Consider the following 25520-nt stretch of genomic DNA (forward strand, 5'->3'; position numbering starts at 1 on the left):
CTGTTCTCAAAATCTGGATATTTTGCTGTTGTTCACTTCTCAAGTTGTGTCTGACTCTTTGAGATGCCATGGAGTGTAGCACGCCAGGCTCCTCTGTCCCTACTATCTCCTGGCTTTGCTCAAATTTCATGTCCATTGAGTTGGTGATGTTATCTAACCTCTCATTCTGGATATTCACGTGACTATAAAAGGGCTACAGCTGTTTTTCCTTTAATGCTATGATAACCATTCATGTCAAAGCTAGGCCATTATGTTTAAAAGATGTTCTTCAAAATTTCAATTATATTTAATGGAGTTTTTAGAAGCCTTCCTCAATCCAAGTTACTTTTAAGAGTTTATGTTCTAGTTTCATATTAATAAATTAAAAGAAAAGAATTAGCAATAGCTTCTAAATTAAAATAGAACAAGTAGCATATATATTTTGAAAGTACACTGTTTCTTTAGAATACTTCACTCTTTTATTTAGTTAAGCAGATTTCACAGGATACTAGTCGGAATCTGTCTGGGGATAGAAGAAAATAAATAGGAAGAGTAGGACTCCACTCACTCCCAGGAGGAATCAATGTTTCATAACAAATGTACTGATGCCACTAATTTGGAATCAGTAATAATTCAAAGACTATCAAATATATTTTAAAATATATTTCAAAAGTTTTATGATGTAATGAATTAATAATGTGAATAAGATTACAGAAAAATATTTAAACATCTTTATAGAACATACATTTATATTAAAAACATTGCTTAATATAAACAACTGATTTGCTAGTTACAGGTGGCACTAGTGGTACAGAATCCTCCTGCCAATGCAGGATATACAAGAGACGTGGGTTCGATCCCTGGATGGGGAAGATCCCCTGGGGTAGGAAAATGGCAACCCACCCTAGTATACTTGCCTGGAAAATTCCATGGACAGAGGAGCCTGGTGGGCTACAGTCAAAGGAGCCACAGAGAGTCAGACACGACAGGGCAACTAAGCAAAGTAACTGAGGCTGCATCTATCAAGCAACATTTTTTTATTAGATATTCAATGTTATCATATTAGTAAGTTGCACATCATTGAAAAACTTCTGTGGTATTCACTTTCAAGTAATTCATATTAATCTTCCCACAAACTTATTTCTCTTTTCATGTCTTTCCAATCTGTACGTGAATGAATAAGGAGGAAGGGAAAAGTAGAAAAGAAAATAGAGAAGAAAAACTTCAGAGAGCTATTAAAAGAAGGAAAAAATAAAAGGACAGAGAAAGAGGGAGGAGGGTAGTAGGAAGGGAAAAGGGAGCCTGAAAACAAACTACATTAAAAAGAAAAAGCCTACAAATAAATCATGTCAAATAATATTCATCAAAGTGCCAAAGATGAACAATTACCTCTTCATCCAGAGATTGAAAGAGTAAAACTACCATGAATATTCAAGTGGGAAGAAAAAAGTTATAAAACTGTTCAAAAGCCTAATTATTATAATTGTTCTTAAATTAAGCCTCATCTAAACTCCACGGGGTCGCAAAGAGCTGCACATGATTGTGTGCCTAAACAACAATCTCCTGCCTAGACTGGTGGCCAGAATTCTGGGAGCCAGGTAAGCGAAGAGGAGAGGGTGGGGAGGAGGGGAGGGTTTCTCAATATTCCATATACATACATTCACTTAATCTCCCTGTTTTCAGTTTTCTCAACTCCTGATCTCTCCCAGTAAGAGACCTTTGTTTTCACCTTTCCTGCCACCTACTAGCAGGGGAAAGGGCAGTTACTCAGGGTCAGGAAATATGTAAAAATCTTCAATAGTTGTCAGCTAAACCTATTTCAGAGGGTTCTTGCTCCATCCCCACACATAGCATTAACATGCAGTCCCTGTGGTATCCAGAGCCAGATCCTAGCCTTTTTAAAGATCCTGAAATTTATTTCTTTGGCTTTCTCCATTGCTGACTTAAGATTTGACATTTCCTAATCAGTTACCACTGTGGTATTCATTCCATCTTTACCTGGAAGCCTCAGAGCACATGTTATTTTCAAGAGTCCATTTGATACTTTGGAAAAGAATATTAACATTATACTACAGGCCACAATGAAAGTCTTGAGAAATTTTTTAAAAGTAGAAACTAAAAAGGATACATTCTTCAACCTTTAAGGCAGTTAAATTAGAACATACCAAAAATCTAAGCAAGTCAAAAAAGGTTCCAAAAGTTTAAAATATTCTCCCAAATAAGAATAAAAAGTACCAAGAAAATAATGACAAGAAAACTAAGTATCAAACTTGTAATTAGAGGCAAATTACACTCTTACAGTATTAAAAAAAAAAAAACACCTCACAGATCTCATATAAAACTTAGAAAGTTAGAAAATGAATAACAAAGCAAATCTCAAGGTAATAAAAAGAGCAAATTGATAATTCATAGATAGAAAAAAATAGCAATAAATTCTAAAAATTATACTAAAAAAAGTACTTTAAAACACATATTTGAGATACCACTGGAAACTATATTCAATACACTGTGATAAACCATAATGGAAAGAATATGAAAAAGTGTATATACATGTATAATTCAATCACTTTGCTATACAGTAGAAATTAACACATAAATCAACTATACTTTAATAAAATAAATTTTTAAAAATATAAAGAAGAATGTCTTATTCTTAGGTTATGAACATAAAAATATTTAGGGATGAAGTATTATAATGCCTGCAACTTAATTTTAAGTGGTTCAGAAAATATAAAAGAATATCTACTACTTTAAGCAAACTACATATACTAGTTGTTCTAAGCAAATATGACAAAATAAGTGAATCCAGGTGATGAGTATATTAGGTGTTTGTTATACCATAATTTCAACTTTCCATTCATTCAAAATTTTTCAAAATAAAAAACTGAAGAAAAAGATGTGCAGATGTGGAGGGTATTTACAAACAAGAGCTTAAGCTATTTCAAATAAGAGCTTAAATAAACTTTATTAAGCAATAAATTCCAAGAAAATCTGTAGTATTTCATTATTTTCTTACCTGAAATGTTATGAATGTGATTTAATTTCTTTAGAGTTTTCTCTTCTAAAGAGATATGAACCCAAGAAGCCCCCAATGCTCTAAGATAAAATGAAGATACACCATCAAGATTCCTGATTTTATGGTATTTTAAAAGATACTGCAGTGAAAAGTCATTTAAAAAAGCTTATTGTACATGGATACTTGAAAAGAATTACTTTGAAGTGAAAAATGAAAATGGCAAAAGGTGACTGAAATTATAGCAGGTCTTCAGAAAACATTCTTTTGAAAGCTAAACACTTTTTATAAAGCATGGGAAATCCCAAGAAGTTACTGTGCTAACACCAAAGCATTTGAAGGGGCCAAAACTCCAAAACATAACCTGAAACTGAGTAGATTTTAGAGTACACTGCACCCTTTGAAGAGGCAATGGCACCGCACTCCAGTACTCTTGCCTGGAAAATCCCATGGATGGAGGAGCCTGGTAGGCTGTGGTCCATGGGGTCGCTAAGAGTCAGACATGACTGAGCGACTTCACTTTCACTTTTCACTTTCACGCACTGGAGAAGGAAATGGCAACCCACTCCAGTGTTCTTGCCTGGAGAATCCCAGGGACAGGGGAGCCTGATGGATTGACGTCTATGGGGTTGCACAGAGTCGGACACGACTGAAGTGACTTAGCAGCACCCTTTGAAAGGTCCACTGTGCATTATATCACAAATACACATTTTTATTCTGAAACTTCATCTAACTTTATTAATCCTGGAAGATTTCTAGGTTACACTTGATTTGAAAATCAAAGTCTAAAACAGATGAACACTACAGTAACTATTTCTACATATGTGAGATTCTACTGAACTGGATTCAGACATAAAAGTCAGCTAGTTACTACTTGAAAATATACACAGAAACATGGGTCAGATTTTATAGGCTCTTTCAGGCTGGACATAATAGGCCACAAGAGTCATAATTTATTACAGTATGAAATACTATGAGAGGTTAAATAACCGAATGAGCACATTCCACACTTTCCTTTAAACTACAGTTCATGTCCTTTCCTCTTGATAAATGCCCCTACTACAAGTTCTAATGCGCCATATTTTACAGCTCAAGAATTTTTTTTCCTAGTGAAAAGTTCTATCTTTGATCTCCGTCAGTCTCAGCAAATGAAACCTAACTACAACACTACCACATATGATTTTGAAATATGTGAAGAAGTCAATATTAACAAAAGTGAAGGAAGGAAGAGAGACAGAGAACATTTCAGTTTTTGACAAATGTAAAGGTACTATGTGTGCCTCTGCAAAATAGGAACGTCAATATTAACAGAAAATTAGAAAGAACTTTTACTTTATCATAAAGGACATGTTAAGAAAACCAGTCAACAATGGTACTGGCTTACATTTACAAGTGATCTGGAAAAGGAGGCTGGAAGCCAAGATTCTTAAATCAAACAAGCAATCTATCAGAGAAAAAACAAAACATATTTCTGACAGCCTCTTAGCTAACATAAAATGGATTTGTGGTATGTTATAAAATAGTAACAGACACCCTTTGAAAATTACTTCAAAGTCTTTATTCTGGCAGGTTTAAGCTACAGTATGTGGACATATATAGTATCTGGACACTGTTTAGTTTTTCTGTGTAATGTCAAAAAATACACCTGACTAAACATGCCTATAATGAATAAAGGACAACACTCTTAATTCTGACTCTCATTTTGTGAAACCTCAGGAATTAAAATTTTTACTTTCAATATTACTTACAAGGATTGTTTGAAAAGTTTAAATTTTTATAAATTATTGATTCACTACATATAATATATATTGACGCTTTTGAACTGTGGTGTTGGAGAACACTCTTGAGAGTCCCTTGGACTACAAGAAGATCAAACCAGTCAATTCTAAATAAAATCAACCCTGAATACTCATTAGAAGGACTGAGGCTGAAGCTGAAGCTCCAATACCTTGGCCACATGATCCAAAGGGCTGACTCATTAGAAAAGATCCTGATGCTGGCAAAGACTGAAGGAAGGAGAAGAAGGGGACAACAGAGGATGAGATGGCTGGAAGGCATCACCAGCTTGATGGACATGAGTTTGAGCAAGCTCCGAGAGTTGGTGATGGACAGGGAACCCTGGCGTGCTACGGTGCACGGGGTCTCAAAGAGTCGGATACGACTGGGCGTCTTAGTGCACCACACACAAAACTGTAAAAGACCATTTATAGGTCACGGGTCTGTTGTTAAAAAACAGCCTCAATTGGATTTGGTCCATGGGCCATATGTAGTTTGTGGACTCTGCTCTGGATAGCCTCCTTTTATTCAAAATGAAGCGGACCCCTAACAGGCACATAATGCTGTCAGTTCCTGTTCATCCACACGCTCATTCTAAAGCCAATCTTGCACCACACAAAGCAACAACAAAACAACAAAAATAAACCTCTAGTATTTCTAACTATACAGTAACATCACCTTTGGAAATCTCAGACTGTTAAGGAAGATATATTACTGTGCTTTGAAAATATTCTTTCAAAGATTTTCTGTTAAAGTCTGTTACCTCTGATAATTATAATAATAAATATTTTTATGGAATAGCTATATTGTATTAGATACAATCACAGATAGATTTTTATTCCCTTTTAAATATCTTTATTGAGGTATACTTGATAACTTTATAGAGGCATACTTTGCATGTCATATTATTCACCATTTTCTAAATCATAGTTCAATGACTTTTTAAATAATTTTTTCTACCAACACCGTAAGTCAGTTTTCAAACTAAGGATCTCTGAAGCACATTTACTGTTAATGCCTGTTTTCGCCCACCCCTTCGCCTCAGGCAACCACTAATCTTTTTGTCTTTATAGTTTTACCCCTTTTTTGTACATTTCACATAAATGTGGTTTCTGCATCTGCTTTTTTTCATTGAGCATGTTCTTGATGTTCATCCACATCATAGTATGTATCCATAGTTTGTTCCTTCTTATTGCTAAACAGTATTCCAAAAGATATGCTACACATTCTTAAAGTGTCAATCTAGCAAGTTTTGACATACATATACACTTATTGGTGGCTCAGATGGTAAAGAATCTGCCCACAGTGCAGGAAACCTGGGTTTGATTTCCAGGTTGGGAAAATCCCCTGGAGAAAGGAATGGCTAACCACTCCAGTATTCTTACCTGGAGAATTTCATGGGCAGAGGAGACTGGCAGGCTACAGTCCATGGGGTCATAAAGAGTAGGACACGACTGAGCATCTAACACTTGCACATACTCCTGAAACCATCACCAGTCAGAATAACAGACAGGTCAATCATGTCCCCAGTTCCTTGTGCTCCTTTGTCATCCCTCATTCCCACCCTGTCCCAGCCACCTTGTCCCGAAAGCAACTTCCAGTCTGTCTTCTGTCACTATATATCACTTTGTATTTGTCAGAATTTTATATAAATGGAATCATGCAGTATGCACTTTAGTCTGCCCTTTTCATTCAGCACAATATTTTAAAAATTCATTCATATTAGAGCATGTATCAGTGTTTCTTTTTATTATTAAAGAAAATTCAATTGTATAGAACAACAAAGTTTGTTTATACATTTACATGTGACGTGTTTCTGGGTTTTGGCTATTACAAATAAATCTGATGTAAGCATCTGTTTACAAATCTTTGCATAAGCATATGCTTTCATTTCTCCTGAGCAAATATCTAAATGTGAAGTGATGGGATCATATAGTAGGTGGGTTAAACTTGTGAATCTACAGAACTGTTTGCCAAAGAGGTTTCATCATTTACATCCCCACAGCAACATATGAGCATTCCAGTCACTCCACATCCTCACCAACATTGGTTTTGTTTCTTGACATCAATATCACATTGTCTAAATTACTGTAGCTTTATAAATCTTTAAGTCAGATAGACCTCCAACTTTGTTCTTTGTCAAGGCTATTTTGACTCACCCAGGTCCTTTGTATTTCCACATGAATTTTAGAATCATGTCAATTCTACAAAAAACTTCAACGGGGTTTTGATCTGTACAGTCTATACATTACTTTAGGGACAACTGATATCTTCACACTATTAAGTTTACTGATCCATGAACACAGTTCATCTTATCATTTCCTTAGATCTATTTAATTTTTCTTGACTATGTTTTGAAGTTTCCAGTGTATGGATTTTTCACATCTTTTATCAGATTTATCCCTAAGTATTTCATATTTATTTAATATTACTTTGGCATTCCTTAGTTTTAAATTTTAATTTCCAAATGTTCATTACTGTTATATAGAAGCAAACTGATTTCCATATATTAACCTTGTATTCTGAAACTTACTTAACTCACTTCCTTGTTCTAGTAGCTCAATCATGTCATCTTATGAGAAACGACAGTTTTATTCTTCCTTTCTAATCGGGATGTCTCTTTTTCCTGCCTGAATACACCTCCTAGAATTCTTAGATTAACGATGAAAAGAAGTGGTAAGAGTGGATATCCGTATCTTGGTCCTGATCTTAGGAGGAAAGCATTCAGCCTTTCATTACTATGTATGATATCAGCTGTTGATTTTTCTTACATGTTCTTTACCAGGTTGAGGACATTAACTTGCATTCCTAGTTTGCTGAGACTTTTTAATAAGAAATGAGTATTGGATTCTGTCAAATGTTTTCTCTGTATCTACAGAAATGATCACATGACTTGATTTTTAGTTAGTTGAAATCAACCCTGAATAATCATGGCAAGGACTGATCCTGCAGCTGAAGCTCCGATACTTTGGCCACCTGATGCAAAGAGCTGACTCACGGAAAAGACCATGATGCTGGGAACGATTGAGGGCAAGAGGAAAAGGGCACAACAGAGGATGAGATGGTTGGATGGCATCACGGACTCAATGAGTTTGAGCAAATTCAGGGAGATAGTGAAGGACAGGGAAAGCCTGGCATGCTGCAGTTCATGGGGTCGCAAAGAATCAGACATGACTTAGCTGAACAACAACAAAGAAATGTGGTAAATTGTAGTCATTGTTAAGTGTTAAACTAACCTGTATTTCTAGGATAAGCCCTACGTAATCATGACATGTTATTCTTTTACACACTGCTAGATTCTATTTGCTAAAGTTTAGCTTATAATTTTAATATTTACATTTGTGAATGATGCTGGACTGTCATTTCCTGGTTTTGATATCAAGATAATGCTGATTGCTTTAGGTGTGTGTGTGTGGGTGTGTGTGTAATTAAAGTCCCTGTTACTCCATCTTAGCCAGAAGTGTGTGCATGTGTGTGTGTGCTAAATCACTCAGTCATGTGTGACTCTTTGCAACCCCAGAGACTGTAGCCTGCCAGGCTCTTCTGTCCATGGTATTCTCCAGGCAAGAACACTGGAGTGGGTTGCCATGCCCTCCTCCAGGGGATCTTCCCAACCCAGTGATCAAACCCATGTCTCTTATGTCTCCTGCATTGGTAGGCGGGTTCTTTACTACTAGCACCACCTGGCAAGCCTAGAATTTTTTTTTTATAGCTATTAGGTCATTATCTCATCCACTCCTTCCTAATCTACAAAGTGTATACCAACAACATCATTTTATATATAGGGAAAATAGAGAAAGGGGGAAAACTGAGGCTCATAAAGTTCTAACAGTTCTAACCCAGAACTGAGATTTGAATCCACACATATGAAAGCATTCTTTAAACATCCTACTCTACTATAGTATTTTAGTAGTACTCAAAAAGATTCTGTTTAAGCACAGATTAATTTATTTTTCATTAAAAAAAAAAGCATTATATCTCTAAAAAACCCAGGTAAGTCTGGTCTGAAGCCCAAGTCTCAATCACTATGTTATTTGTTAAAAAGGATGAATGATATGCCATGGTTTATTATACACTGAGTCAGGATATACACATAAATTATTACCTATTCAATATACTGAAAACATTACTTAAGAAAAAGCTAAAACTAGGGACAAAGAGTCTTATAAAGATACTTTACAGACCCAAAAAGTCAAACCAAAAGAGTAACAATAGCTGATAGATACCATTCTAAAGTTTTTAGTTAATCTTCAAAACCATACTATGAAATAGATGTTACTATATAAATTTTATAGATGAGGAAGTTTGAGATACAACAACATTAAGAAACTTGTTTAGGAGGGGCAATATAGGAATAAGGGGTTAAAGAGGTATAAACTACTATGCATAAAATAGGCTACAAGAATATATTGTACAACATGGGGAATATAGACAATATTTTATAAAAATATAAATGGAGTATAACCTCTAAAGTATGTGAGTCACTATATTGGACACCTGTAACATATAATATTGTATATCAACCACACTTCAATTTAAAAAAATTGAAAAAAGAAAAGAAATTTGTCCAAAACCTGCCATCCTTTAAGTAGCAGAACAGGTAGTCAAGCCTAAGTCTCTACAGCTCCAGAATATGATCTTAAAATTTATATTTGGTTTCTGCTTGTGTTTCACATTACAATGTTGTCTTCCCTGAGAAAGAAGACGCACAGCCAAGGGCCTTTTGGGAACAAGAAAACTCCAACATCAGATTCCAGCAGAGCTAGTGCCAAAAGAATTAGAGCTAAGCTTTGATGATACTGGAGGTGATACGGGGTTTCCCAATCCCTGACTCGAATAAACTTGTTTTGCCCCCTTTTTGCAGCAAGTTTTCCTCCCATAAAACTAGCAAAGGGCCCTTTATATATTTCTGATGACCTGCAATACGCTCAGCTCATGAGCTTGGACTTCTAGCTGTTGGCTTTAATGTAGAATTGCTCTCAGGAGTAGCATGGGAGGAGGAATAACAGCTCTTCAAGTAATTCAAGTTATGAGGCAAGATGGTGTAAGCCTAAAGAGCGTGGACTCTTGAGACTCCCGAGGTTCAAATACCTAGTATACCTCATACTAGCTGTGAGACATTAGAAAAATTATTTAATCTCTTTGGGATTCCATCTCTGCATCTATAAGACAGAGATGGTAATTCACCTCTCACAGGGTTCAGGATTAAAAGAACATATGAAAAGTGTTTAGAATAGTGCCTGGCACTTGGTTAACATTGCGTAAATTTGGCTAACAATATTATTATAGTTATTGCATAGGAAAAAAATTATATACATTAAATAGGTATGTTAGAAATTCTATAGTTTTAAAAAAAATACTAACAAAAACTATATGTTTTAAAACACAGTCCTCTACAAATCTGACTGATCTATATTAATGTCTCAAAAACGACTTTGGAAATTAATTTCCAGCATCTTCTGTAAGTGGGAAGTTTTTAAAACATAAGCAGGGATAATCAGAAACAATTTACTAAAATCAAATTACTCAATTCCCATAAGGAAGTATTAAATATTTACTACAGACTCAGCATTATGCAATATCCTATAAGATATATATAAGATCTAGACCCAACTCCCGAAACACTTAAAATATTAGAGAGTAAAAATAACACAGAATTGACGAACAATGCAAAGTACAAGAAAATGTCAGAGAGTGGCATGTAACTCTAGAAAAGGACTTCTACAGCACCATTAAAATGTATGAATTCAATCCACAAAAAAAGTATGTATATATTTAGTGCCACTCCTAATGCTAGTGACAAGGACAAGTTCAAAGGACTGGTATGTTATAAATTATTAATGAATCACTTCAGCAAAAAAGAAAGGGGTTACTGAATAATATTCACTATAACTTACTGTTGCTATTTTGGTCTTCAGAAAGTTCTCCCTTTCTTCATCTACCTTAATTTCAATTCCAGTTTTAAATAATTCAAGCATTTTGGGGATGTCCCGGCCAACGGAATCTGGTTAGAAAAACAAGAAATCCAAACTTATCACTATATCTAAACAAGTAGCAAAAATTACTAAATAAGAGAAACATCCAACCCAAGTTAAGATATAAAAAATGATTTGCGGAAAACAGACTTTGAGTGAGTGAGTGAGTGAAGTCACTCAGTTGTGTTCAACTCTTTGCGACCCCATGGACTAATGTAACCCACTAGGCTCCTCCGTCCATGGGATTCTCCAGGCAAGAATACCGGAGTGGGTTGCCATTTCCTTCTCCAGGGGATCTTCCGGACCCAGGGATTGAACCCAGGTCTCCCACATTGCAGGCAGGCGCTTTAACCTCTGAGCCACCAGGGAAGCCCAAACAGACTTTAGCGTGGCCCATATCCTGGTGTTCATGCCCTTGTATGATACTCTCCCACTGAGTGTGGATGAGACCTGCAACATGCTTCTAAGCAAGAGACATGATGATTATGCATAACTGATTACATGACATAAAAATGCAATGCTTATCTTGAAGGAGTCTCTCTCCCTACTGGCTTTGAAGAAGCAAGATACAATGTTGTCAGGGGGCATATGGAGAGAGCTATGAGCCAAGAAACTGAGACCCTCAGTCCAGAAACCTGCAATGAACTGGATTCTGCCAAAAAGCCATATGAATCTGGAAGTGAACCCTCCTTAGTCAAAACTCAGATAAAACCACGGCTCCAGCTGATACCCTGATTGGAGCTTTGAGACACTGAAGCAGAAAATGTAGCTTAGCTGTACACATATTCCTGATACACAGACGCTGAGATAGTAAATGTGTGTTGTTTTAAGCCACTAAATCTGTGATATTATTGTTCCACAGTAATAAACAATAAATAAATGTATACAATGATGATGCTTATCAAACTTCAGAAACATTGACGGCAAATTAAAACCTATAGAATAACACATGATAAAAGCTGAAACAGGGGAGTCTCGAAATCTCTGAAGAACATTTTACTTACCTTTACACGAAATTCATCTGACCTGCCTTACCATAAGGAAGGAATTAGAAAAGCAGCAAGAGCTAGCAGTAGAAATAATATCTCAGTGAGTGATACAGTCTGGAGGCAGCTCATTACTACACCAACGGTTACAGAAACTGGCATGAACAAAGAGATAAAAATTGAAACTTGACTGGATTCTAATGCCACTTTGTCCTCCATTAGGGTAGAGAAAAAGATGCAGTTGAATAAACAAAAAGAGAAAAAAGGAATCAAGGTAAAAACTAAGAATTTTCAAAGGATCATGCAGGAGACTCCAAACATACATTATACCCTGCTAACCTTTAATCATCAACATTTTAACTCAAATTTAACATATAAAAATATATATATTTTTTAGTTTTACCTTAAACTTTTTAAATTCATTTTTTATTGAAGTAACAGTTGAATTATAGCACTGTGTTAATTACTGCTATACACCCAAGTGATTCAGTTATATACATATATATACACATTATTTTTCACATTCTTTTCCATTATGGTTTATCACACTACATACTAGGACCTTGTTGCTTATATATATATAAATGCACATATGTGGAATCTAGAAAAATGGTACAGATGAACTTATTTGCAAAGCAGAAACAGAGACACAGACATAAAGAACAAATGTATGGACACCAAGGAGGGAAGAGGGATGGGGTGGGATGAACTGGGAGATTGAGACTGAGATATACATATATATATATATACACACTACTATGTATAAAACAAACTAATGAGAACCTCCTGTTTAGCATACGTAGGTAACTCTACACTATGCTCTGTGGTGACCTAGGTAAGAATTAAATCCAAAAAAGAGGAGTTATACGTTAAAAAGAAAAAAAACTACCTGCTGACTGACCTGAATCTGTACCTACCACCCTGCTTTCCTTCCTGTCATATGGATGAACTGTCTGTGTTCTTATGGAGGCCTATGCTCTTCATCTAAGCGCTGGATCCCATACCTCCTCACCAATGCAGCAACACCATCCCTCCCTCTGTCTACACTGTCAGCTTCCCCAGATCATCAGCAGTTGACAAACTTGCTATAAAACATTCCATCTTAAAACAAAATACTGCCTTTCAACAACCATCTAATATTTTCTGAAGAACGCTAAGTTTTCCAAAAAAGTTGTCCGTCCTTTCTGTCTCAGCTTCCTTTCCTTCCATTTTCTCTCGGACCTTCCTCCACCAAGTTACATCCCTAACACTCCACTGAGAATGATTCTGTGTTCCTCTGACTTGACCCGTCAACAGTAGTTCACAGACTATGTCCCCCCGCTTCCTACTGCATCATGACTTGTCCTCTGAGACTCTGTTCTCACTGGCTGTTCATTCCATTCCTGCTGGCTGAGCTACCCTTACTTGGCCGATTTCTAAAAGGTGGACTACCCGAGGGTTCAGTTACATGACCTCTTTTTCTACCCACAGACACCCTTTAAGTGATCTCTTTAAACAGTTTAAACATACTGCTTTAAACATTTACCCACTGATAACTGTCAAATTTATATTTCTGGCCACAAGTTCTCTCACGAGCTCCATATCTCCACCCAAATGCAGGTAGGTAATTAATACGGAGTACAACATGAAAAATGTTTGCTGAAAGAATGAACAAATTAATGACTTCATAATTTTGAGTCTGATATCGCAGGGCTGTTGTAATGATAATGAAGTGGGAAAGGACAAGGCTTAAGGAAGAGTTCCTTATGAAAACATACTAAAGTGAAGGTGTTGATGGAATACTGAATACACAGAAATAAGAAACTGGAAAAAAGTGACAGACCAGGGACAATGACGTATTAATATATTTGAGTTTTTTAAACCAGTTCCATCCTAAAACAATCACAAATAAAACCTCCTTCCTTTGAACTTACATATTTTTTTCCTCTCTCCCTTTTTTAACCAAAACTTGTTGATGTGAATTTGCATTTCCCTAATAACCAACATGAGTTTGAGCAAACTCCGAGAGTTGGTGATGGATAGGGAGGCCTGGCGTGCTGCGATTCACGGGGTCACAAAGAGTCGGGCACGACTGAGCAACTGAACTGAATAACCAACATTATTGATTGGAGAATGAGCTGGTTGGATGGCATCATCGACCCAATGCACCTGAGTATGGGCAAACTCCGGCAGATAGAAAAGGACAGGGAAGCCTGGTGTACTGCAGTCCATGGGGTAGCAAAGAGATTTCTTGAATTTCCTTCGGTTTCTGATTTCTGACTTAACTGTTATAACCAGAAATCACACTCTGTATGATTGCAAGCCTTTTAAATTTATTAAGACTTGTGTTAAAACCCAGCAAATGGTCTAACCTGAATGTTCCACGTACTCCTGAAAAGCGTACACCAAACACTTATTAAGTGAGGCATTATCCAGCTAGCAATAGTCAAGTTGGTTGACAGTATTGTTCAAATCTTTTATGTACTTCCCGATTTTCTATATATATATTCTATCAGTTATTAAGAGAAGATTAAAATCTCCAACTGTACTTGTTTAGCTTATTTCTCTTTTCAATTCTGTCAGTTTGTGCTTCATGTATTTTGTGGCTCTCTCTGTAGCTGAGCATGTCTTTTTATTGTTATAAAATATCCACCTTATCTTAAAAGTTCATTATGTCTGGTATTAAAACAGCCAACTCAGTTCTCTAATGGTTAATGTTTTCACGGTATATTTTTACTCTTCAGTTTCCTTTCAGATTTTTTGTGTGTATGAATACGAAGTGTGTCTCCCGTAGACAGAATATAATTGGACTGTTTTTTCATCGTCTTATAATTTCTGCCTCTTGGTTGAAGTGTTTATTCAATTTCCAATTAACCTGACTGATGATATGGCTGGATTTAGGTCTCTATTTTGATATAAATCTTTTATTTGTCTCATCTCATTTGTTTCTCTGCTCTATACTGCTTTCTTTTGTTTTCAACAAAAAAATTGTGTGTATGTTATTACTTGTTCTAGAGATTACAATGTGCATATCTATTTATCACAACCTACTTCATCTTAACACTTACTTCCAGAAAACAATAGATTTGTGCCCACCTCCATCCTTCCTATCTCATTTCATCACGATGTTATTGTCATGCCCAGACCTGCTTCAGCTCCTATATATCTATCTTTAAAATCATATTCACTGGACTACTCAAGGAGGAAATTAGGGACTCATTCAAGACTTCTCTCTCTCCCTTTCCTTCCACACCTAATCAGTAACTCCTGTTAATTTTACCTCCTCACTAACCCACAACAGCCTTCCTCTTCTCCGTCTTCACTGTCACTGCTCAGATTCTGCCCTTATTCCTCTTCCCCCTCGCCCGCTGCATTCGCTACATTACTGGTCTCTGTTCTTAAAGTTTCATTATCTTCACATCGCCACCCTGCCACTTACACAGCTCCCATACAGAGTCATGCTAACAAGCAAATCCTATTTCACTCCTCTGAGCAACAGATTTCAACAGCACCTACCTTCACAGAGGATAAAATCTAATCTCCATGGTATATCACACAAAGTCCTCCATGATCTGGCCCCCTGCTTATCACTGCTAACCCCACTGACCTATCAGATAGCACATTATGTAACAAACGATAGAAAGCTAGTTATAGTTTTCTGAACACAACTGGCTGACTCACACTTTTGTGCATTAGAACAGGCCTGGAATGTTCTCCCCATGAATGTCAGGAAAGAAAATGCCTATATATGGTTAAACTCTCAACTTCACTGCTGCCTTCTTTATATAATCTGATTCTACAAGGTGCTCCCCATTCCTCTAAGCACTTTGTACATTTTCCACTAGCACACTTTCTGCATCTTAGAGTAGCAGTTTGTTACTATCTCTCACCTGTCAATTTTCATCTCCTTAAAGATGGGAACTGTCTGTTCATCTTTTAATCTTCAGCACTAAGTGTACTGCCTGGCACACACTAGACACCCAATAAATACCTGTTGATTCAATAAATGAGCTATAAAGGTAGAAATGATATCTGAAGCCATGAAAAAGAACGAGTTCTAAAATAATTAGGAAAAAATTTTTTACAAAAAGAAGAAAGTAATTATGGAACATGCATAGCTACTTTAGGAATTGTAGGGAGTCAGTAGTGACAGAGGGTCATAAGCATCATGTACTTAGCCTGTGCTAAGCTCTTGCACATTATAATAAAAACACCATGGGGACATGTTGTCATGAAACCCATTTTGCAGATGAAAAACACAAAGGCACAAAAATGTTCAAAAATTTGTTCAAAGTCACAGTGAGAGATAAAGCCAAGACAGAAAGAGGTCTATGCTAGCCACTCTTTAATTCTGCTTTTCAACATAGCCCAAGGTTAAATCTTTCCCACTATTTTCAGGGCTTTTAGATTATGTAGTTAGCCTCCTCTTTCTCTGTTTCCTTTTTTCTCTGTGCTTTTACATTTGTCTACTTTTCTCCTCTTTCTTTTCCTTTCTCTTCTCCTAATTCTATTTAATTTTCGTAATGAACAAAACCTATACTAACATGTAGGTATTTCACACTAATGTACCTTCTCTCTTTTTCACCAGGGACTATGACAGGGATAAAGAGAATGTAAGAAGGCAGGGAAGACAAAGAAGGAGTAGTTAGGGAAAAAAAGTGTTAAGATTGTACAGTGTAAAAATTAGTTTCAAGAAAAAGAGAAAATTAAAAACAGACCTTTAAATGTGACAAAAGAAAGAACAGAGATTAGTAGTGAGAGCAACATTTGAGCTGAGTTATGAGAGAAAAGTATGTAAGGAAGAATAACAACTTGAAAAGAAATAGAGACAGTCAACCACTAAAGAGACCTGCCTGAGAAGCGTGGTATGAGACAGCAGAAAGAAGTAGATCACTGCTATCGAGGACAGTGGAATCAAAGAAAGGTTTTGAGGTCACGTGTTTTGTTTTGGTTTATTTCTTTAACTAGAGAAATCTGAGTTAATTAAATTAAAAATAAATGCTCAGTAAGTCAGTTTGTCTAGTGCAGAAAACAAAACTATTTACCCTGTACCAGTAAGGACTTTCTCTTGTTCACAGCCATCACATTAAAGGCTTGACACATATGATATGTTTGTTGAGTACCCACTATGTGCCAGGTGCTATTCTAGGTCATGGGACTATACTAGCGGACAAAACTAAAAATGCCCTTATGCTAATGGAAGAAACTGAACACACACCCACAAATTAAAAATGTAAGATGCCAAGATTGATAAGCCTTAAAAGAAAGAAGGTAAAAACACAACAATGAGAAATCTAGTGGTAATGGGAAGTGGAGATTAATATTTAAATAGGATGGTCACAGAAGGTGTCTCCATCTAGGTGATACTTGAATGAGAATGTGAGTCAGACAAATTAGTAAAAAGCATTACAGACAGATGGGACAATGAATCCAAAGACCTGAGAAGGGAGAAAACTTAGTGTGTATGAGGAATGGCAAGGAAGCAACTACGGCTAGATAAGGGAAATAAAGAAGATCAATAGAATCAGTTGTAATATATCACTAATTCATCTATAGCAATAATAATCATACCTAATCATCACTGGAATCTTTCACACATAAATAGTTTTTAAACTATTAATACATGAGAGGGGGAAATTTAGAAAAATTTCAAATTTGTTACCCTGCAAAAATTCCATTTGCTTTATCATTTTTCTTCATATGACCAAAGAATTCTAATTGTTTCAATAAGGCAAACAATACTCTTAAGTAACGCATGTTGATCTATGAGCTAAAAATAACTGACATTAGATTTCAATCATTTTATATCCATTACTCTCAAATAGGATACAAAAGCAACTTCCTTACAGAAAGCAGTGTCCTACTCAATAGATGTGAATACTCTATAGACAAGTCTGCTGGAATATCCTTTGACAAGACTCCAACTGCAACACTGATGTTCAGTTCTAAGAGCTATGTGTTAACAGAACATAGTGGGTCCAATTTTCTAATCATGTCTCTTACCTGCCAACAACTTAATATGCTTTAAAAGAATTCAACTGTTTCTACATATGCCATAGTACCTACTATGACTTAATATGTATAATAGAAAACTGATTCCATTAAGTCAAGATATTTTCATACTAGTATTTTCTGTTTAGTAAATGTTAGTAAGATTAGGAATAAAGAAAACTTTTAAAGTATCAACAAAATATATCTATGTCAGATACGAAAAAATGTTAGAGGTTATACTGTGGCAGGGAGCTGGGGGGAAGCTAGTTGACAAGGAAAATGAAACCCAATTTCTTCCAAAGAAATTTTAAAAAGCAAGTTTTAAATGTCTTTTTTTTGATGAGATAAAAAAGAAATACTAAGAAAATATGCCAAATGTGCATTGGAAAAAAATAGAGAACTTGCTTATAGTTACGTAAGCAATTAAAATAAAACAAAACTGGAGCATTAAACATGCTGCAAAATGTGCACATTCAGTCCAGCCAAGTTAGTTACACCCACTCCCATTACAAAGACAAAATGTAAGACAAAATGGGAAACTAATGAGCTCAGCTGCAGGGGCTTGTTTGTTTGTTTTTTAATTCCATCCATTTGCTCAAAACGTAATTCCTTCTTTTCCCTTACATCTTTTGTTGGATGTAAGGGGAATCAAATGTTCCTAAACAAGAATCTGAATAAGCTCTAAAAGTGCATAATACAAGCTTCATTTGTTCTAATGCACATCTGGTGTACTCTGTTTTAACATTTTTGACAGGTTAATCGTTTTGTCTTCATGTTTAAAGAACACAAATGTTTTCCAAGTGTTGTTGAACAGATCATGTAGGGGTGAAAAGAAAAAGCTGGGGAAGGTGAAAGGTTGGTCTGTTTTCCCAAGATGCTTTGGTAAGCAAATGGAGGTGGGGGACATACCTAGGTAACTTGACCATAGTATACAGAAGCTATGATTCATTATGAAAGCAGAAATAAAGTAAAGCCCACTAATAAAAATAAACATCTTCAGGGGAAACTTTTCTTATTTGCAATAAAGAAATGTTCTTTGAAAATCTTTCAGACTAAAACTAATTATCCCAAATTTTGTGATGAAAATGGCAATTAAAAAACCTCAACCCTAAAGAAAACAGACCAAAAGTTATTCAAAGAATGGATAAAGTTAGCAAAGGTGACAAAATTAATTTCCGTGAAAAACCAGTTAACCATGCAAAGCAATGAGCGAGCTGAATACAGATATACTCAGTATTCAGTTTCACTTTTAACTGACTATATTTAATATTATTTGGCTTTATTGCGCTTGAATTCAATTAGGAAAAAATTATGAGAATTATCTTCAAATTCAACTGCAATTCTGGTTTAATTTTTAAAATAATGTTCAATTTCAGGTCTGTCTTAGGAAAGAATGTAGTGTGATTCCATGAAAACAAATACTACCATAATGGAAATTCCTAATAAAAAGCACCAAATCTCCGTCCAATATCTCACAAGGATGTGTTATACAATGCAGGCTATTAAAAATAAACAAAACTCCAATATAACGAAAGAACTGAAGAGTCCATTTGATTTTGCTTACAGTACAGAACATGGTCTATAACTGAGATGAGCATTAGTGGCTATCATATATGAAGAATTTTAGCAGGGTTTTTTTAGCTCAACTAGAGTTAAAATTTGAAGATCTACTAAAGTAATTTTAAAATACCTGCTCTTTTACCTTATAAAATTTTATTTGAAAAAACATTTATCTACAGCAGATATTCAGCACCACCTAAAAGAAACTGTGTCTGCTAGTGAACATACTCATTCCTCCCAAACTTACTCCCCATTTGCATTATTGATATCAACTTATTAGGAGAGATCCCTAGGCTTAAAAATCTCAGCATCATTTGACTCTTCCCTTTCTCTCTCTCAACATGTCCATTCTTAACCACATAGTGCAAAGTCCTATTATCTTTGACATCTGTCCTCTTTACTCCAGACTCATTATGAAGACTTTAGTTTAAGCCTCACCTTTATTAGTCTCCGGCAACTGCATCTGAACTGGTCTCCTTGCCTCTACTTTTGATTTCATGCCAGTATATTTTACAAACTTGCTAGATTAAAGCTCTAAAGAATCCCCCGACTTAAAAAAACTTCTAAGAGATTCCTGCTGAATATAGAATCAAGGTCCAAATTATGAGGATCTTATTCAAGATTCTACTCAATATAGCATCAATCTACCTTTCTAACATATTCTCTTTCATTTCAAAGTAGGGGTACCATTCACTACCGCCAAAGAAAACTAACTGATATTTCTTCGATGTAGTCTGTTCAGTGTCTATGATTAACAGATTCTACTTAAAATACCCCTCTTAGTCTGCTCACAAATTATTCAAGGTACAGTTTAAACGTCACCCCCTTTAGGATGTCTTCTCTGATTTCCCCACCTATGTATAAATTCCTCCTCTAAAGAACACCTACTGCATCTTGTGAATTTATCATATAATACTTCATACTTTATAACAAGGCTATTTATGTAGCACTCGTACTTTTCTTACTAAATTTCGTAAGGGGCAAATATTCACAAAGGGGAAAGTTGCTCAGGGGAAATAACTGCAGAACCATACACAGTAAGCCAGCATACACAGATGATGAATGCTAACATAAACGAGCATACATGTTATTTTGACAAAGAGACATAAGATAGTATGATGATAGTATACCTAGTGGGTAATGTGTTCCATTAATTTAAAATAAGAATATGGCCTAAATTTAAAGATCTGGTATTATAAGCAACTAGGTTTTCAAATTACATTAAATCACCAATATTAATGCCAAAGGAAAAAAAATTCTACACGTTCTTATGTAACACAAAACTGAAATACCACAGCATTTTATTTATTCTACACATATAATTAGCAATTTAGTTTTCTAATTAAACATATATATTAGAAAGTTGTTGATAAGAGTACTGAAGTAGTAAAAGAACTCTCCCTTACTTCGATTAAACTTAGGAAATCTTGTTTTCAGTTTCTTCCTTAATGGATTAAGCTCGGGCATTATTTCTGGAACAGCTACATAAAAATCTGCTTGAATTTCATCATCCAAAATCTGAAAATCAGGAGGGAAAAGATAACCTTAGACTGCATAAAAAGCTTTATTTTTCTAAAAATAAGGTCTAATGTAGTAATAATTTCTTTTATAATTTAGAAAATACATATTAAGCACAATTCCTTTCTTCAAACACAAGGATCATATGAACATGTTTACCAATTATGAAAATCTTCAGAAGCAAAACATTTTCTAATGTTTGCTTTTAAAAAATAGCCACATCCATTATAAACAAACAAATATTTAATAGGTTTAATTCTTCCATGGGGTTATGTTAGTCAAAAGTGTTGATTAATTATGTTGGTTCTACAAGCTAGAACATTGCACTGATGTGTACGTGGCTCATACAGTCCTAACAAAGTTGAATTTGTATGTCCATCAAAACTGAAAAAAAATCCTGAAATTTTTGCAAGATCACATGTAAAATTAATAACCACTAGCTACCAAATCATTAGCAACCACATTGCTTTCCTAAATTTGGAGCATCAAGACAACTGAATCTAAAATCAGTTTCACAAAGAACTGAAACTAAAATTCCTTTTGCCTCCAAAAAACAAAAGAGGAGTGGGATGGTCAAAGACAAGTTTACTTATAATTTACTATCCATAGTCTAATTTCATTCTAAGAACAAAGAGAATAATTTCAATTTTTAAAAGACATTTTAAATTAATTCAGGCAGGCACCCAGAATAATTACTTTACTTCTACAGTATACTTCATTTAAAAATTTAGTTGATTTAAAATTGAAGCAACTTTTTAGAATAATACTGCCTGGGTAACAATTACCTTACCAATATTTCTCTTTGCATAAAATCTTACCACAATATGTCATTCAAAACCTTAGTTTGGGGTTACACATTAAACTATAAAAACTTGAACTCTAGCAAAATTAAGCATGATTCTGGAATTTTATTTTCCTGTTACTATTTTTTCTTTTTACAAATTCTTTACTCCCCAAATGGCATACTAGGCTCCCCTGAACAATAACAGAAAGAAAGATAGCACTAAGTTATGTCCAACTCTTGTGATCTCATGAACTGTAGTCTACCAGGCTCCTCTGGGCATGGGATTCTCCAGGCAAGAATACTGGAGTGGGCTGTCATTTCCTTCTCCAGGGAAACTTCCCAACCCAGGAATTAAACTCAGGTCTCCTTCATTACAGGCAGATGCTTTACCGACTGAGCTACGTGGGAAGCCCTGAACAGTAATAATTTACATTAAAAGAATCCTTGGAATGTGAGAAGTATTCTTAGGATACTTGTAACGTGCTAAACATGTTACATGGTTTAGTTCACCAAGTATATACAACAATCCTACAAGGCAAGTACAAATATTGACCACACATTCTAGACAAGGAAGTTGAGGGCTTAGGGAGGACAAATGAGTCTGTGCACTTTTAAGTGGCAGACTCAGAATCCAAACACAGGTAGTTTGGCTCCAAAACCAGGGCTCTCATCACTACAAATATGAAAGCAGAGGCAATTTTGAAACATCAAAGAACTATATGTGAAATTTCCATTCTAAGATTTTCTAATCCTGATTCTAAAACATTTTCCTTTGGATTAAATTAAAATTATGTTTGAAAGTTATGCTCTAGTTAGCCTTTAAGATCATGTCATAAAATATCACAAAACTCTATAGATGGAAATCAAAGAGACAAGTAAAAATGAAACAATTTTAAAATCCCTCAGAACCAAGCATACTTGTGACATTTCACAAGTATTAAAATTAAAGCAAAATGTACTTAAAGCAATTCAGTTCAGTCATTCAGTCTCTCAGTTGTGTCTGACTCTTTGCAACCCCATGGACTGCAGCACACCAGGTTTCCCTGTCCATCACCAATTCCTGGAGCTTACTCAAAATCATATCCATCAAGTCAGTGATACCATCCAATCATCTCATCCTCTGTTGTCCCCTTCTCCTCCTGTCTTCAATCTTTCCCAGCATCAGGGTCTTTTCAAATCAGTCAGTTCTTCCCATGAAGTAGCCAAAGTATTGGAGTTTCAGCTTTAGCATAACTCCTTCCAATGAATACTCAGGACTGATTTCCTGTAGGACTGACTGGTTTGATCTCCTTGCAGTCCAAGGGACTCTCAAGAGTCTTCTCCAACACCACAGTTCAAAGCATCAATTCTTTGGCACTCAGCTTTCTTTATAGTCCAACTCTCACATCCATACATGACCACTGGAAAAACCACAGCTTTGACTAGATGGACCTTTGTTGGCAAAGTAATGTCTCTGCTTTTTAGTATGCTGGCTAGGTTGGTGATAACTTTTATTCCAAGGAGTAAGAGTTTTTTAATTTCATGGCTGCAGTCAGCATCTGTAGTGATTTTGGAGCCCAGGAAAATAAAGTCTCTCACTGTTTCCCCATCTATTTGTCATAAAGTGATGGGACCAGATGCCATGATCTTAGTTTTCTGAATGTTGAGCTTTAAGCCAACTTTTTTACTCTCCTCTTTCACTTTCATTAAGAGGCTCTTCAGTTCTTCTTCACTTTCTGCCGTAAGGGTGGTGTTATCTGCATATCTGAGGTTACTGATATTTCTTTCTCTTTTATTTTATTTATTTTTTTTTTTGCAGAAAGGCAGTTTTATTTTATTTTTTTTTCCAGTGGGTTTTGTCATACATTGATATGAATCAGCCATAGAGTTACACGTATTCCCCATCCCGATCCCCCCTCCCACCTCCCTCTCCACCCGATTCCTCTGGGTCTTCCCAGTGCACCAGGCCTGAGCACTTGTCTCATGCATCCCACCTGGGCTGGTGATCTGTTTCACCATAGATAATATACATGCTGTTCCTCCCGGCAATCTTGATTCCAGCTTGTGCTTGCTCCAGCCCAGCATTTCACATGATGTACTCTGCATATAAGTTAAATAAGCAGGGTGACAATATACAGCCTTGACGTACTCCTTTTCCTATTTGGAACCAGTCTGTTGTTGCATGTCCAGTTCTAACTGTTGCTTCTTGACCTGCATTCTAGAACTAACACCCAAAAAAGATGTCCTTTTCATTATAGGGGACTGGAATGCAAAAGTAGGAAGTCAAGAGATACCTGTAGTAACAGGCAAATTTGGCGTTGGAGTACAAAATGAAGCAGGGAAAAGGCTAACAGAGTTTTGCCAAGAGAACACACTGGTCATAGAAAACACCCTCTTCCAACAACACCAGAGAGAACTCTACACATGGACATCACCAGATGGTCAATAGTGAAATCAGACTGATTATATTCTTTGCAGCCAAAGATGAAGAAGCTCTACACAATCAGCAAAAACAAGATAGGGAGCTAACTGTGGCTCAGATCATGAACTTCTTATTGCCAAATTCAGACTTAAATTGAAGAAAGTAGGGAAAACCACCAGACCATTCCAGTATGACCTAAATCCCTTACAATTATACGGTAGAAGTGACAAATAGATTCAAGGGATTAGATCTGATAGTGCCTAAAGAACTATGGACGGAGGTTCATGACACTGTACAGGAGGCAGTGATCAAGACCATCCCCAAGAAAAAGAAATGCAAAAATCAAAATGGTTTTCTGAGAGGCCTTACAAATAGCTAAGAAAAGAAGAGAGGCAAAAGGCAAAGGAAAAAAAGAAAGATATACCTATTTGAATGCAGAGTTCTAAAGAATAGCATGGAGAGATGTGCCTCTTCTTCTACCTCTTTAAAAAAACAAATGTCTTTGCTTCAAGAATATACAATGGAGAAAAGACAATCTCTTTAACAAGTGGGAAAACTGGTCAACCACTTGTAAAAGAATGAAACTAGAACACTTTCTAACACCATACACAAAAATAAACTCAAAATGGATTAAAGATCTAAACATAAGACCAGAAACTACAAAATTCCTGGAGAAAAACATAGGCAAAACACTCTCTGACATAAATTACACCAGGATCCTCTATGACCCACCTCCCAGAGTAACGGAAATAAAAGCAAAAATAAACAAATGGGACCTAATGAAACTTAAAAGCTTTTGCACAACAAAGGAAACTATAAGCAAGGTGCAAAGACAGCCTTCAGAATGGGAGAAAATAATAGCAAATAAAGCAACTGACAAAGAATTAATCTCAAAAATATACAAGCAGATCCTGCAGCTCAATTCCAGAAAAATAAATGACCCAATCAAAAAATTGGCCAAAGAACTAAACAGACCTATCTCCAAAGAATACATACAGCTGGCTAACAAACACATGAAAAGATGCTCAACATCACTCATTATCAGAGAAATGCAAATCAAAACCACAATGAGGTACCATCTCACGCTGGTCAGAATGGCTGCTATCCAAAAGTCTACAAGCAATAAATGCTGGAGAGGGTGTGGAGAAAAGGGAACCCTCTTACACTGTTGGTGGGATTGCAAACTAGTACAGCCACAATGGAGAACAGTGTGGAGATTCCTTAAAAAACTGCAAACAGAACTGCCATATGACCCAGCAATCCCACTGCTGGGCATACACACCGAGGAAACCAGAATTGAAAGAGACACGTGTACCCCAGTGTTCATCACAGCACTGTTTACAATAGCCAGGACCTGGAAGCAACCTAGATGTCCATCGGCAGACGAATGGATAAGAAAGGTGTGGTACATATACACAATGGAATATTACTCGGCCATTAAAGAGAATACATTTGAATCATTTCTAATGAGGTGGATGAAACTGGAGACTACTATACAGAGTGAAGCAAGTCAGAAAGAAAAACAGCAATATAGTATACCAACACATATATACAGAAT

At 35.9% G+C, this 25520-nt stretch overlaps 1 protein-coding gene across 1 annotated transcript in view; it reads right to left on the minus strand.

The window, feature by feature from the left end:
• Window positions 1-25520, minus strand: part of MRPL1 (mitochondrial ribosomal protein L1) — a 64941-nt gene that overhangs the window by 15045 nt on the left and 24376 nt on the right. Inside the window, exons 6-7 of the mRNA XM_061145733.1 lie at window positions 20666-20777; window positions 10666-10772 (exon numbers count right to left, since the gene is read on the minus strand). Of these exons, the coding sequence (XP_061001716.1) occupies window positions 10666-10772; window positions 20666-20777 (219 nt within the window). The remainder of the gene's footprint in view (window positions 1-10665; window positions 10773-20665; window positions 20778-25520) is intronic.

The sequence above is a fragment of the Dama dama genome, chromosome 6 (genome assembly GCF_033118175.1).
Source record: "Dama dama isolate Ldn47 chromosome 6, ASM3311817v1, whole genome shotgun sequence".
NCBI lineage: Eukaryota > Metazoa > Chordata > Mammalia > Artiodactyla > Cervidae > Dama > Dama dama.